The sequence below is a fragment of the Catharus ustulatus genome, chromosome Z, assembly GCF_009819885.2.
Source record: "Catharus ustulatus isolate bCatUst1 chromosome Z, bCatUst1.pri.v2, whole genome shotgun sequence".
NCBI classification, from domain to species: domain Eukaryota; kingdom Metazoa; phylum Chordata; class Aves; order Passeriformes; family Turdidae; genus Catharus; species Catharus ustulatus.
In genome coordinates this window covers 12,065,766-12,078,719 of record NC_046262.2, presented here as the reverse complement: position 1 = coordinate 12,078,719, position 12,954 = coordinate 12,065,766, and the positions used below count along the sequence as shown (strand labels likewise).

The 12,954-nt window shown below is 41.6% G+C and overlaps 1 protein-coding gene across 5 annotated transcripts in view; it reads left to right on the top strand.

Moving 5' to 3' along the window:
• CPLANE1 (ciliogenesis and planar polarity effector 1) overlaps positions 1-6,724 on the top strand; it is a 60,819-nt gene extending 54,095 nt beyond the window's left edge. For all 5 annotated transcript variants that reach the window (XM_033085511.1, XM_033085510.1, XM_033085509.1 and 2 more), the window contains 6 exons: positions 1,024-1,085; positions 1,497-1,661; positions 2,699-2,811; positions 3,144-3,227; positions 4,485-4,654; positions 5,043-6,724. In XM_033085511.1, coding sequence (XP_032941402.1) covers positions 1,024-1,085; positions 1,497-1,661; positions 2,699-2,811; positions 3,144-3,227; positions 4,485-4,654; positions 5,043-5,183 — 735 coding nt within the window. In that variant the 3' untranslated portion in view covers positions 5,184-6,724. The remainder of the gene's footprint in view (positions 1-1,023; positions 1,086-1,496; positions 1,662-2,698; positions 2,812-3,143; positions 3,228-4,484; positions 4,655-5,042) is intronic.
• The last annotated feature ends 6,230 nt before the right edge of the window (positions 6,725-12,954 follow it).

Below are 12,954 nucleotides of genomic sequence, written 5' to 3'. Positions count from 1 at the left end.
AATAATTAAAATGTATTCACTTTCAGAAAGAGTAACAGATCTATGCCAAATAAAGCATTTCCCGTGGTTTTAAACCATCTTTCCAAACTGAACTGGAGTGCTCTTCTGCACATGTGTGGGGAGAAGTGATTTAAGAAAAATGGATCCTCCTTCTCTTCTTTCCTGTGTTGTCACCTCATAAATATACACTTAAAGCTTTTACTATGGGCTTTTCTCCTGAAATCATTAGTGGAAGGATTCACAGCTTTTGGTGGATAGTTTGGGTTTGGTTTGGATTGGTTTGGATTTTTTTAAGAAGAATTAAAGACTTCATATTGTACTCTAGCAAACTCAAGTCAAAGTGGAACCTTGCCATGTTTTTTTAAATTACAGTAATTTCACGAGTATAAGGCGCACCAGAGTATAAGCTGCACTTCCGGGTGTCGGCAAATTTCCATTCTTTGTCCGTGTATAAGGTGCACCGGACTATTAGGCGCACTTTTTCTTTTGCAGTGAGGATCCACACCACGAATTAGTAAGGGAATCATGGGATCACAGGTCGGCTTAGGACCGTGCGGGCTCGGGGCTGCTGTGGGCTCACACTTCTGGGTTGGCAAATTTCTGAACTTCATCCATATATTGGCCACTCCGGAATATAAACCGCACTTTCGGGTTCGGACCAAAATTTTAGTCAAAAGGGTGCGGCTTATACTCGTGAAGTTATTAGGAGCATCACTGATTTTTTGGGAAACTGGAAGTGAGGCAATTTGAAACTTTGAGCTTGAATATGAGGACATCTCCTTAGGAATGTTAATATTTTAAGCATATGAGGTATGGAAGATGTGACTGCAGGATTTCAGTATATTTTTTGAGACTGAAAAGTTTTGGAGACAATCTTACTCTAATATTCTGGTAGGCCATTTGCTTTCATACCTTTTTTTTCTGAAGAGTTTCTTAAGCAGTAATTTTCAAGTCAAGGAAGTATATCCTGAGAGTGAGACACAGTATGTAATTAGTTAATGATTTTTATCCTTTCTTAAACAGCATCATCATCCTACTTCAAAGGATATTAGAATCTTCCAGAAGAAGAAAGAAGAAAAAGACAAGTAAGTTGCTATTAAATCCTTATCTTAGTTTATTAGTTTTCCATTTCTGAGATGGAGGTAGAGATAGTTTTAACTGTATTGGTTATGAAATTTCAGATATGAATGAAATTTCAACTAAAAGCATAAATAATTCATGTTTGCTTTACCATTTAGGAAAACTCTGAACATTTTTCATCCTTTGACTATATTTGTCACTTTCCAAATATCGTTCATTTTCTTGCCCCAACATTTACTCATTCATTCTGTCAAACCCTTCAGTGAGAAATGGTCTAACTTTTTGCTAATGATCTCTTAAAAGGCTTAGTATATTTTCTGTCAAATCGTGCAAAAAAATGTTCTTCATGTCACCCTACAGGACTCAGAAACCAACTGTGGTGAAATGAGATAATGTGTGATATTATTTTTCCACAGAGCCCTGTTGTCTGAGCATCACAGAATCAGAATATCACAGGCACTTTCTCTGATGAATGAAATGTTATCTGAAACAGTGCCATCACCAACAAGTGATCACATGACATTGTCCAGCACAAGGTCACCTCACGCTTACAGAAGGAGGAATGTGGCATCTAGTACAGGGTAACACTCTAAGTATTAAACCTACTCTGTTCTACTGGTGTCTTTACCACGCTCCAAATTTTGTAGCAAGTTTAGACAGGATTAGCTTGAGAGAAAAGTCATATGCTGGTGGAATCAAATATACAATTTGTCTGAGTATTGGTCTAATACTGATACTCAACTGTGACGGACAAAAGACGCTCTGACAATTTGAAGTTAGAAAGTGAATGTTTATTCAGTGCTGGGCAGCAGTGTGGGGTAGCCCCCTAATACGCACTGCAAAGTTACAGGTGGTCACAGAGTCTATTTATTGACAAAAGGTTCAAACAAATACATCTTCATAATACCAGCCCCTCCCATCCCCTGCTTCCCATGGTAATTTGCTTGAATAGCTATTAAGCACACGTGGTTGGCTTCTTGAATTAAGTCTGGGGTCGTTTTTGTGGGGAGGGGTCTTAGAAGGAGGAAGTAAGGCGAGTCTTCCTCGCCCTGACCTTTTCTATTAATGACAATACAAATGGCTTTTGGGGCAACTCCAGTTTTGCAAAGAATGAGTTTCTGGTTGCAATTGTTTGTGTTCTTTGGACCTAACTACCAGTTTCATCCTTTCCCATTGCAAGCACAGCTAAGCAAACATAAATTGTCAGGCAATCAATTATTTAAGTTTCAGGTAACTATCTCAAGCTCAGTTTCTTCTAACTTTTAACTAAAATCCTAATTTCTTTAAGATTAGTGTTTCAGAACATCATGCAGGAATCCACTTAGGAGCCACAGGAACTACTAACTAATAAGTTTTGTTGAGCCCAAAGTGCTCTCTGTAAAACCAATTTGATGTGTCTTCACTGTTATTGCAGCGGTTCTGATTCTGGTGGGGCTTACTGGCTCCACAAGCAGTGTGTGATGCTGATTCTCAGCTAAGTGGGCTGAATGTGATATCTCTGGCTTATGTGTCTCTTCTGAATATGCCCTGTGAGGTCCGAGTTGTGTGGAGGAATGACACATGGTACACTGCAGCAAGTATTTAAGCTTTGTTGTGTTGGTTTTTTGTCTTCTTGTAGAGGGCATCTGAACAGTCCTGTTCTGGCAGAAAGGAGCAGAATTGCTTCAAAACCTGGCTTCGGTCAAAAAGTACAACGTTTCACTCCATCTCTTGGTTTAACACAGTCCAGGGGTAAGAGCAGATATTTTTTAATGAAGGCGTATACTGAAGAAGACCTTTGAATGCTGGATTTTTGGGAGGCAGGAGCTTTGATATCTATGTAAAAATTAAGTTTAAAATCCTGGATCTTTCCTGTCCTGAGGCTTTTGCAATTCTTCTAAATGATGAGAGTTACTGAGATTTACCTTTTCTTATAACTTCTCTTTAAATCCAAAGTAGCTTAAATTGCCATAGCAAGAGTACTGTATAATCCGGGCAGCAAACTTGTAGATGAAAATTTCTAGGCATCTTTGAGTATATTTGATTTGCATTTCAAAAAGGAAATGTTTACTCTGTCTTTCCAGGAAATGCCTGTATGGTCCTTCAGAAAAGTACCTCTAGAAGAAGACTGAGAAGTGCAACAAACTGTGCCATTAATTCTAGACACTGTAAGTTACACAGAACAATGGCATAGTGCTACATAATACAGGGGAAGGAATAAGGTGCAGATACAGCATTTGTTTATTTTTTCCTCATGTAAAAGTCCTTTTAATTAGAAACTTGTGAAATATTTTAATAATGTCTGAAGCTTTAGCCAGATGACAGTTTCAAGATTACTGAAATAAATGTGCTAGATTTTAATTAATTCCTGAAATACATGTTATGAAATCATGAGGGACGGAGGCTTTGAATCTTTCTTTCAATTCAAACCCACAGAGAGAAAGTTAATTAGCAGACCATGACACATTATGCCTCTCCCTTACCTTTCTATGCTGCTTGCTCCCGAGCTCTTTAAAACAGAAGTTGTCTTTGTTATGCCTCTGTACAATATCTATTTAAGATATTGTTTTGTCATAATGTTAGCCTGGAAAAACTTGACTAAGCTTAACAAGAAAACCCTCTTTGGAATTTAGTGGTACTTTTTTCCATGCCTATCTTTGTAGGACTTGATCCACAACAAATTGCTCCAATCAAATTCTTTAACAGATACAGTACTTGTTAACAGCAGCAGAATTTCTGATCAAAGAATGAGGAGTGAATCAGTCTGAGACTTAGGAAATACTGTGGCTTGATTCTATTCTGCCTTAAACCGTAATTATACTATTGGCATAATTCAGACAGTCAAAGGTCAATGTATTTGACTTGGCAGTACAGGAAATTGAGGGAAGCAATAATAAGCAGAAAGGCACTTTTCCTGAATCACCTCTACTCATGTGGAAAAGTATTTTCTCTCCATTTCATATATTCGCTTTTTAAACTCTAGGTTGATCTTTCTCTGATTTCCTTGCAACCTGTTGTATCTGTTTTTCCAGTATATCACATCACTGCTAAGGGTTTCATCAAAGTTCCATGTCTTTTAAAGAGGCACAAATTCTGAATTTATTTAGTTTAGTTCTCTGCCAAATAATGACACAATGTGCTTTTTTGGGAGGACTGTACCACAGAACCTGGATGCTGTAGGCATCCTGTTCCGCTTTGTGCTCTGCCCTAGGGAGGCAGTTCAGAACATGAGGTTGGAAGGAACCAGCAGCCTTTTCTCACCATAAACACTATCACTAGGTACCAGAGCTTGCTATTTTCACATAGATTTGCACACAGCTTCAGTTCTTAGAACCTGGAGCTTCTATTCTTGAAGAAGTTTCAAGAGATTGAGATGAAAAGTGCGAGAAGTGTTACAGTGCTATGGCTGGCCTTTTTTTCCTCAGCTGCTGAGTGCAGAGTCAGCAGAAGATCAACACAAAAGCCTCCTCAGGTTACCACTGCAGTTCAGACAGAAGATGTTGATCTTGACACTGATCGAGACGTGGTGAGTCCTTGGACTGTGCCTGATGATATCCAAAGGATACTTCAAGATACTCATGACTCCATGTTCCAGGTAGAGTACCTACTTACTCCATAACTATTTGATACTTGCCGCTTAACACTTTATTTACTTCTGCTTTATTTAAAATGTGGTTCTCTATTCAAAACATGTGGGTGAGATAGATACAGAGGGACATAAATAGCTTCAACAGAACCACTTTTTTTTTTAACAAGCAAAGTCATTATTGTGAGCCTTGAAATTAAATGTTCTGTTTAACAACTATATAGGCACATTGCCTGCCCAGGCAACAGACACCAGTGGGAGGGCATAAACGGGAAAATAGATTGCATTTGTTGCAGGATAATCAGACACGATTTGGACATGTTTTAAAGGAGTGGGATAATTTCTACTGTCCACAGATGAAGCACAATGATCAGTTCATCTTCTCTTTCCCCCACAGGCCCCTGCAGTGCATGGCATGAGTTCCTCTCCTCTCAGCAGTATCAACACTGACAGTGTTTCTGAAAGCACGGGAAGCATCCTCAGCAAGCTGGACTGGAATGCAGTTGAGGCTATGATTGCAGATGTGGAAGACAAGTAAATAGTTCTTAGCCACCGTGCTCTTCCAAACAGTTGCTGGTGTTTGGGTTTTCTTTTCTAAAAATAGTAATTTTTCTACTTAGAATGGACTGAAGCCTGCATTGGTTTCCTTTTTAAGCAGCATGGAAGCTCTGTTTCCAGCTGCCTAGATGAAGCTGGATTCCTTAAAATGTCATTTCCCTTCCATATATCTTCAGGTCAAGAAGAACTAAATATAGTTGGTACAGGCAGACCCACAGTCTTAAACAGATCTGAGTCAACTGCTTTACATAGAAACATATATAAACACAAAAAATATTATTTTATTTTAAGAGCAGTGTACGACTGTTGTACTTTTGTATTTAATATTTAACATTATTATGAAGTTATTTTTGTAATGTAAGGGTTGTGTTAAGCTGTTTAATAAAATTGATTTTATTAGTTTCTGCTATAAATGATTTACACAAGTAGCACTATTAATTGCTGCTGTGTACCACTAGGACTGTATGTGTACATGTGCATTACCCTCATATTTTAAACTTAGCCTACTTGTGCAGTCATTTTGAGAAATCTTAGAAGAGTTTCAGTGATTGATAGAAAGACTCAGAAAAATAGTCTGACAAATAGTCAGAAATGAAAATGAAAAATAGACTTTTGTTAGGAAAGTCAGGCAGCAGTGCGAGACACAGACGGCAAGTACTTCCTGGGGAAAAAACAGTACTGCTATTCATCCCTCTGCAGGATGCTGCTGTTTAGAGCTCCTCCAGCAACCCCCAGGTGGTCGTAGAAAAATTTCCCATGTGCTCCGTGACCATCAAGTAGTTGTGATGTCTGAACAGATGCAGTTGTGGTGACTTTTTCCCCAACAGCTGTACTTTTTATTTTGTAGTGGAGAAATCTGAATTTTTAATGGAAGTCATAGGTGATTAATTACCGGTGGTCAATTACTGTCACCCCAAACTGTAACAGTTAAAAAAAAAAATTTCATGTTTCCAAGTGAAGCTACATCTTGGCAAACATCAAACAATAAGGTTCAGAGGGAGACTGTTACAGGATTACACGCATGCCAGGATAGAACTGACAATTGCTGTAGGCTCAGAGGTCCGGTAGAAACCCTCTGCATCAGCTTTTCTCACAGGATTGACCAGAGTGTAAAACTCAGGATTGGGTTTGATCATCTTCAAATGAAAGCGGCCAGTGCCTTTGAAGAGCCAGTCTAAGCATAAAACTGTTACTTCACCCAAAGTGTAAGACTATGTTTCTTCAGAGTGACAGCAAACAAATCATCGGGAAGTAGAGTAATTTCACAACTATAAGGCGCACCCTTTTGACTAAAATTTTGACTGAAACCTGGAAGTGTGCCTTATAATCCGGTGCACCTTATATATGGACAAAATTTACAAATTTGCCAACGTGGAAGTGCGAGCCACAAGCACCATGCCATGAGCTACATGCCGTGCCAGCCGCAAGAGCTGCACCAGCCGCGCCAGCTGGCACCAGGGGCAGGTGGGAGTGCTGGGGCCCACGGCACAGGGAGGGCGCCTGGGACTGCGTTTAAAGGCTACACCGATCTCTGAAAAATGTTTGCAAATTGAGCACCTGCCAGTAAATCCTGTGACTGTACAATTCCATTACTAATTCGTTACTTTGCTGTGCGCAGATCCTCATTGCAAAAAAAAAGTGCGCCTTATAGTCTGGTGCTCCTTCTACATGGACAAAGTTCGGAAATTTGCTGTTAGCTGACGCTGCGCCGCACCTTTCCCAGGCAAAAAGTCAAATTGCTTGCATTGTTAAGGCTGCGGGGTTCTTTGGGCGTGGTGATTTACATGAGTCCTGTGTTTCTGCCCACAATAAACCAATCAGAGAAAAGCTTCTTGCCTACCCGTGGATGAAGGCGTTACTGAGGGGGATGTTAACGGGGAGAGTGACTTCGAAATGGCTCCACAAAGGAGACTTGCTTATGATGAAGATTTTAAATTGAAAGCAATCAACCATGCAAAAGAACATGGAAATAGATCTGCAGCTAGAGAATTCAGCATTAATGAGTCCATGGTGCGCAAGTAGAGACAGCAAGAAGATGACCTACGTCTTGCACAGAGGATGAAGAAAAGTTTCCTCGGAAATAAAGCGAGATGACCGCAACTGGAAGACAGACTTGACCGATGGATTTCCGAACAAAGAGCAGCTGGCAGAAGCTTCTCAACTGTCGCCTTTCGGATAAAAGCCAAAGTGATGGCAAATGAAATGGGTATAAATGACTTTAAAGCAGGGCCATCTTGGTGCTTCCGTTGCATGAAACAGCAGCTCTCTATCTGTACAAGGACGACGGTTTCCCAGCAGTGGATTATGAGGAAAAATTCGCCAATTTCCGGAGTTACTACAAAAGCAAGGTCTCTGAAAAAAATATACAGCCACATTGCATGATCAACATAGACGAAGACCCCCTCTCACCTTTGATATGCAGCTGAACCGAACTGTCAAGAGAACCGGAACATCCATGGTATCAATTTGCACCACAGGAAACGAAAAGACGTCGTTTACTGTAGTTCTTGGTGTTTCGTTAAATGGGCAGAAATTACCCCAAATGGTAATTTTTAAGAGAAAAACGTTGCCTAAAGAAACATTTCTAGCTGGGATAATTGTTGAAGTGAATCTGAAAAGCTGGATGGATGAACAGATGATGAAGAATTGGCTATCAGTAGTTTACGTTCGCAGACTGGATGGATCTTTTTCGTGCATCACTGGCATTGTTGGTTTATGACTCCATGTGTGTGCGCAAAACTGAAAGCATGAAAGCCGTGGTGAAAAAGATGAACTCGGAGCTTGCTGTAATACCGGGTGATTTGAACAAAGAAGTGCAACCACTGGACATAAGTGTTATTTGTTCCTTCAAGGCTAAACTGCGACTTCTGTGGGAAAACTGGATGGTGGAAGGAGAGCATTCCCTCACAAAGACTGGAAGGCTATGCTGGGCAAGTTATGCCATTGTGTACCAGTGAATACTGGATGCCTGGAGTAAAGTATCCACGAGAACTGTCATCTGAGGGTTTGCGAAGGCCGACATCATTCCTGGACTGACCAGCGGCAGCATCAAGAGTGCCGAAGTGGATGACTCTGACAATGAAGTTACGGGTGATACTGGTTTGGGTTTGCTGGATGCTGCCATTGCCCAACTGCTGATTTCCGATATGGAGGACGAAGAGTTCAAAGGTTTCACAGAAGGTGAATAGAGCCGACTGAAAAATAAAGCTGTTTAAAAGCTTCATAGAAGTGAGTGATTTTTCTCTGTATTTTTTTAGTGTTTTGATTCTTTTAGGCTGCGTTTAAAGGCTATGCCGAAATGTTGCCAAGGTTTGCAAATTGAGCACCTGCCTGTAAACCCGCGTTCGCGCGATTCTTTCTGTATACCTTTTCTGTTGCAAAGGTTTGCAAATTGAGCCCCTGCTTGTAAACCCACGATCACGTGATTCGTTACTAATTCATTACTTTGTTGTGCACAGATCCTCGCAAAAGAAAAAATGCGCATTATACTCCGGTGCGCCTTATATATGGACAAAGTTTGGAACTTTGCCAACACCCGGAGGTGCACCTTATAATCCGGTGCACTTTATAGTTGTGAAATTACTGTACTTTCTGTTCCTGGTGGAAAAGTACTGTGAAAAATACTGGTTTAACCAAGTGTGGAAATCTCATTCTGCTCACAGCCATCTGTGAGAAGAGAAAGCAGTCAGTCCATTTCATTGTAACTGTGGTAAAGGAAATGCTTTCTGGAGGTGCCTCCAGATGCACAGCATCACAGATCGTTAACACAAGGGTAGAGAGGCAGTTCAAAGACCTCTCAGGACGTCAGCACTGAAGCTGAGCTGCGACAGCAGCAGAGCCTGGGCAGACAGAGCTGCTCCTGCAGAGCCACAGCAGTGAGGAAAAGCACTTGGGACATGAGAGTATCATCAAGAGTGATCTCTCAACCAAGCTGCTTCCATGGATTCACATTTTTTTTGCAATTTCTCTTCTTCCATTGTGCTCTTTTTAGGGATGAAGAGGAGGAAACTGTTTAAAACATCTTTTTCTGAGAGAAGCAGATAGTCATGTGAAATTGATGAAATCTTGAAATAGACATTAAAAAATCCTTGAGGAGGTCTGCTGTCATAGAAGTTATGAGGATCAAACAAATAAAAATCTGTTAAATCATTACAACCTTTTAGAAACATATTTTTAAAAGCCCGTTAAGCCCATTTGCTCTAATGTCTTAGTAAAGTAGTTGAAATACAACTCTATATATATTTATTAACCTAAACTGGTTTACAGTTTAATTGCCCTACTGCTTGCTTAACTTTTCAGGGCCAGTTTCTCTTGCAAAGCTGAAAGAGAAGTTAATGCTTATGTTCAAATTTGAAGGCTTAAGATTTTCCTCAAGCATAAATTGCAGAACTTAAAACTTTGGAAAAGGAACAAGTTGGTAAATTTTCCTTCTTTATCCAACCTGCCTAAATTTTGAGGTTTTTTGATAGTTTTTGGTGGTTTTTTGATCACAGCCTCTCACCTGTTTCAGTGACTCACTCACCACCTTAAACAGAAAAAATTTCTTCTCTGGCCTGAGTTGATCCTCTTTCAGTTTAAACCCATTCCCCCTTGTCCTGCCACTACCTACCCTTGTAAAAAATCCTTCTCCAGCTTTCTTGTGGGGTCCCTTCAGGTACGGAAGGAGCTCTAACGTCTCCCTAGAGCTTTCTTTTTCCAGGCTGGACAATTCCAACTCTCTCATCCTGTCCTCAGAGCAGAGGTTCTCCATCCCTCTAGTCACCTTCTTGGCCTCCTCTGGACTCACTCCATCAGGAGCTGCCTTCTGCTGGGACCCCAGCTCTGGGTGCAGTGCTCCAGGTGGGTCTCAGCAGAGCAGAGCAGAGGGGCAGAATCCCCTCCCTGCCCTGCTGCCCACGGGGCTCTGGATGCAGCCCAGGACACGTTTGGCTTTTCCATTCCCAAGCAAATGTCTGTTTACACTTTGCATATAATAAATGTTTAGAAACGTGACTTTGTTTATTTTAATTTTGGGTTAGTGGCCAGCATGGGAAATCGTCAAAGTAGCCTCTTTAGGAAAATAAGAGGAAGAGTGAAGAATAACATTGCCAGACACAAACAAAGTCCTCATTGTTCAGTTACAGTGTCTGTTCTGCTCCATGTATTTGACAGTGTTCTGGGTACTGGAAGTGAATGCGCCAGTAGCAATTTGCTGATGATCCAGACTGGGAAGTGCTGTGGGTTCTTTTGAGGAGCAAGAGACCTTGCAGAGGAGCATAGATAGATTGGAGCACTGAGCCCTCTTAAATGGGGTGAAATTTGACAGGTCTAAATGCTGAATTCTGTGCCTGGGATGGAGTAACACGGGGCCCAGGGATAAAGTGGTAGAGGAGTGGCTGGACAGCTGCAGAGGGAGCTGGGGCTGGCTGGTGCTGGGCTCAGTGTGGGTCAGCAGAGCCCAGGCAGCCCCGAGGACAAGCCCCATCCCAGGGCACTGAGCACAGCACAGCCCATGGAGGGGATGGTCCTGCTGGGCTCAGCCTTGGGGCAGCCTCAGTGTGAGCCCTTCTGGGCCCTGCAGGTGGAGAAGGATGGGAAGGTTCTTCAGTGCATCTTGAGGAGGGGAACAAAGCTTGAGCCTCTTGTGAAGAGCAGCTGAAGTCTTTGGGCTTGCCCACTTTGGAGAAACAGAGGCTGAGCTGTGACCTCACTGCTCTCCACAGCTCCATGAGGAGGGGAAGGGCACAGGGAGGTGTTGAGCTCTTCTGCCTGGCATCCAGGGGCAGAATGAGTAGAAATGGCTCAGAGCTGAAGCAGGGAGGTTTAGACTGGATAGTAGGAAGCATTTCCTTACCGCAAGGGTTGTGGGTGGTCACGTAGAACAACAGGCATCCTGGAGAGGTGGTTGATGCCCTGGGTGTGTTAAGGTTCAAGAGGCATTTGGACAGTGCCATTAGTGAAACATTAATATTAAAGAAATTAGAATTTTAGTTAAAAGTTAGAAGAAACTGAGCTTGAGGTAGTTACCTGAAACTTAAATAATTGATTGTCTGTCAATTTATGTTTGCTTAGCTGTGCTTGCAATGGGAAAGGATGAAACTAGTAGTTAGGTCCAAAGAACACAAACAATTGCAACCAGAAACTCATTCTTTGCAAAACTGGAGTTGCCCCAAAAGCCATTTGTATTGTCATTAATAGAAAAGGTCAGGGGGAGGAAGACTCGCCTTACTTCCTCCTTCTAAGACCCCTCCCCACAAAAACGACCCCAGACTTAATTCAAGAAGCCAACCACGCATGCTTAATAGCTATTCGAGCTAATTACCATGGGAAGCAGGGGATGGGAGGGGCTGGTATTATGAAGATGTATTTGTTTGAACCTTTTGTCAATAAATAGACTCTGTGACCACCTGTAACTTTGCAGTGCGTATTAGGGGGCTACCCCACGCTGCTGCCCAGCGCTGAATAAACATTCACTTTCTAACTTCAAATTGTCAGAGCGTCTTTTGTCCATCACAGTTGAGTATCGATGTTAGGCCAATACTCATATCTTGGTAAATCAATTAGCAATAGGCTTTAAACTTCGGATTGTTCTTTGGATGAGCTAAAAGGTCTTTGGAACTGACAGTTGAATTGTATGATTGTTGTAGGTCCCTTCCAACCATACCTATTCTATTCTATTCTATTCTATTCTATTCTATTCTATTCTATTCTATTCTATTCTATTCTATTCTATTCTATTCTATTCTATTCTATTCTATTCTATTCTATTCTATTCTATTCTATTCTATTCCATTCCATTCCATTCCATTCCATTCCATTCCATTCCATTCCATTCTTCTCTCCCTCTCCCTCTCCCTCTCCCTCTCCCTCTCCCTCTCCCTCTCCCTCTCCCTCTCCCTCTCCCTCTCCCTCTCAAAATGCCAGGTTAGTTTTGTTAACCAAGCAGTGAGAGAATAGTGCAGTACCTTCCAATTAATGGCAAAATGATGGGGAAAATGATAAACTTTACACTGAGAGTCATTAGCCCCAGCAGCTCCTAGGCATCTTTTACCACAGTCACTATCTAAGAAACCTCATTTTGAACATTAAAAGCCTATTTCCTTCCTTACACATGTAATAGTACAAATTCTCCTTTGAGTTTTAAATTGTTAATCTGCATGTGCGTGTTACTTTCTGGAGATACAGGATGACCCAGAGGTTTCTCGGCTGTGTTTGAGTTAGTGACTCTGCCGCTCTGTAGCTGGTGCAGGAGTACTGCTCGTGCAGGTGCCTTCCAGCAGTTGTCACTCCCTGCAGGACACCTTGGCAGATGCTCCTCAGGCATGGCGGTGCAGCAGGACCGCGGCAACCCCTTCTCTGCTGCACCTGACACAGCCAGGAGGGTGCCATGGCAACCAGCATTAAAAGCCATGCCTGAGGCTGTTGCCATGGTCACTTGCACTGAGATGTTGCTGGGGCTGGGTGCTGTGGCAACCACTGCCACAGCTTTTTAGGAATCTCATCCAAAGAGACCTAAACTCCCTTTAGCTCTCTAATAGCAGGACATTTCCATCAGAACGAAAGACAGGGAAGCTTCACAGATTAAGCATATGACTAATTTCTTTGGATTGAATCATATATAGAGGTTGTGTTCTGTACACCATGCATTTTATATTTTAACATGTTTTGATCTTTGTTTTCTGTAGTGTTTTCTGTTGAATAGCTTTAAAAAGTCAAAAGCAACTTATTTTAGGAAAAATCTTTTTTGTGGGAAATTAAAAAAAACTCAACAA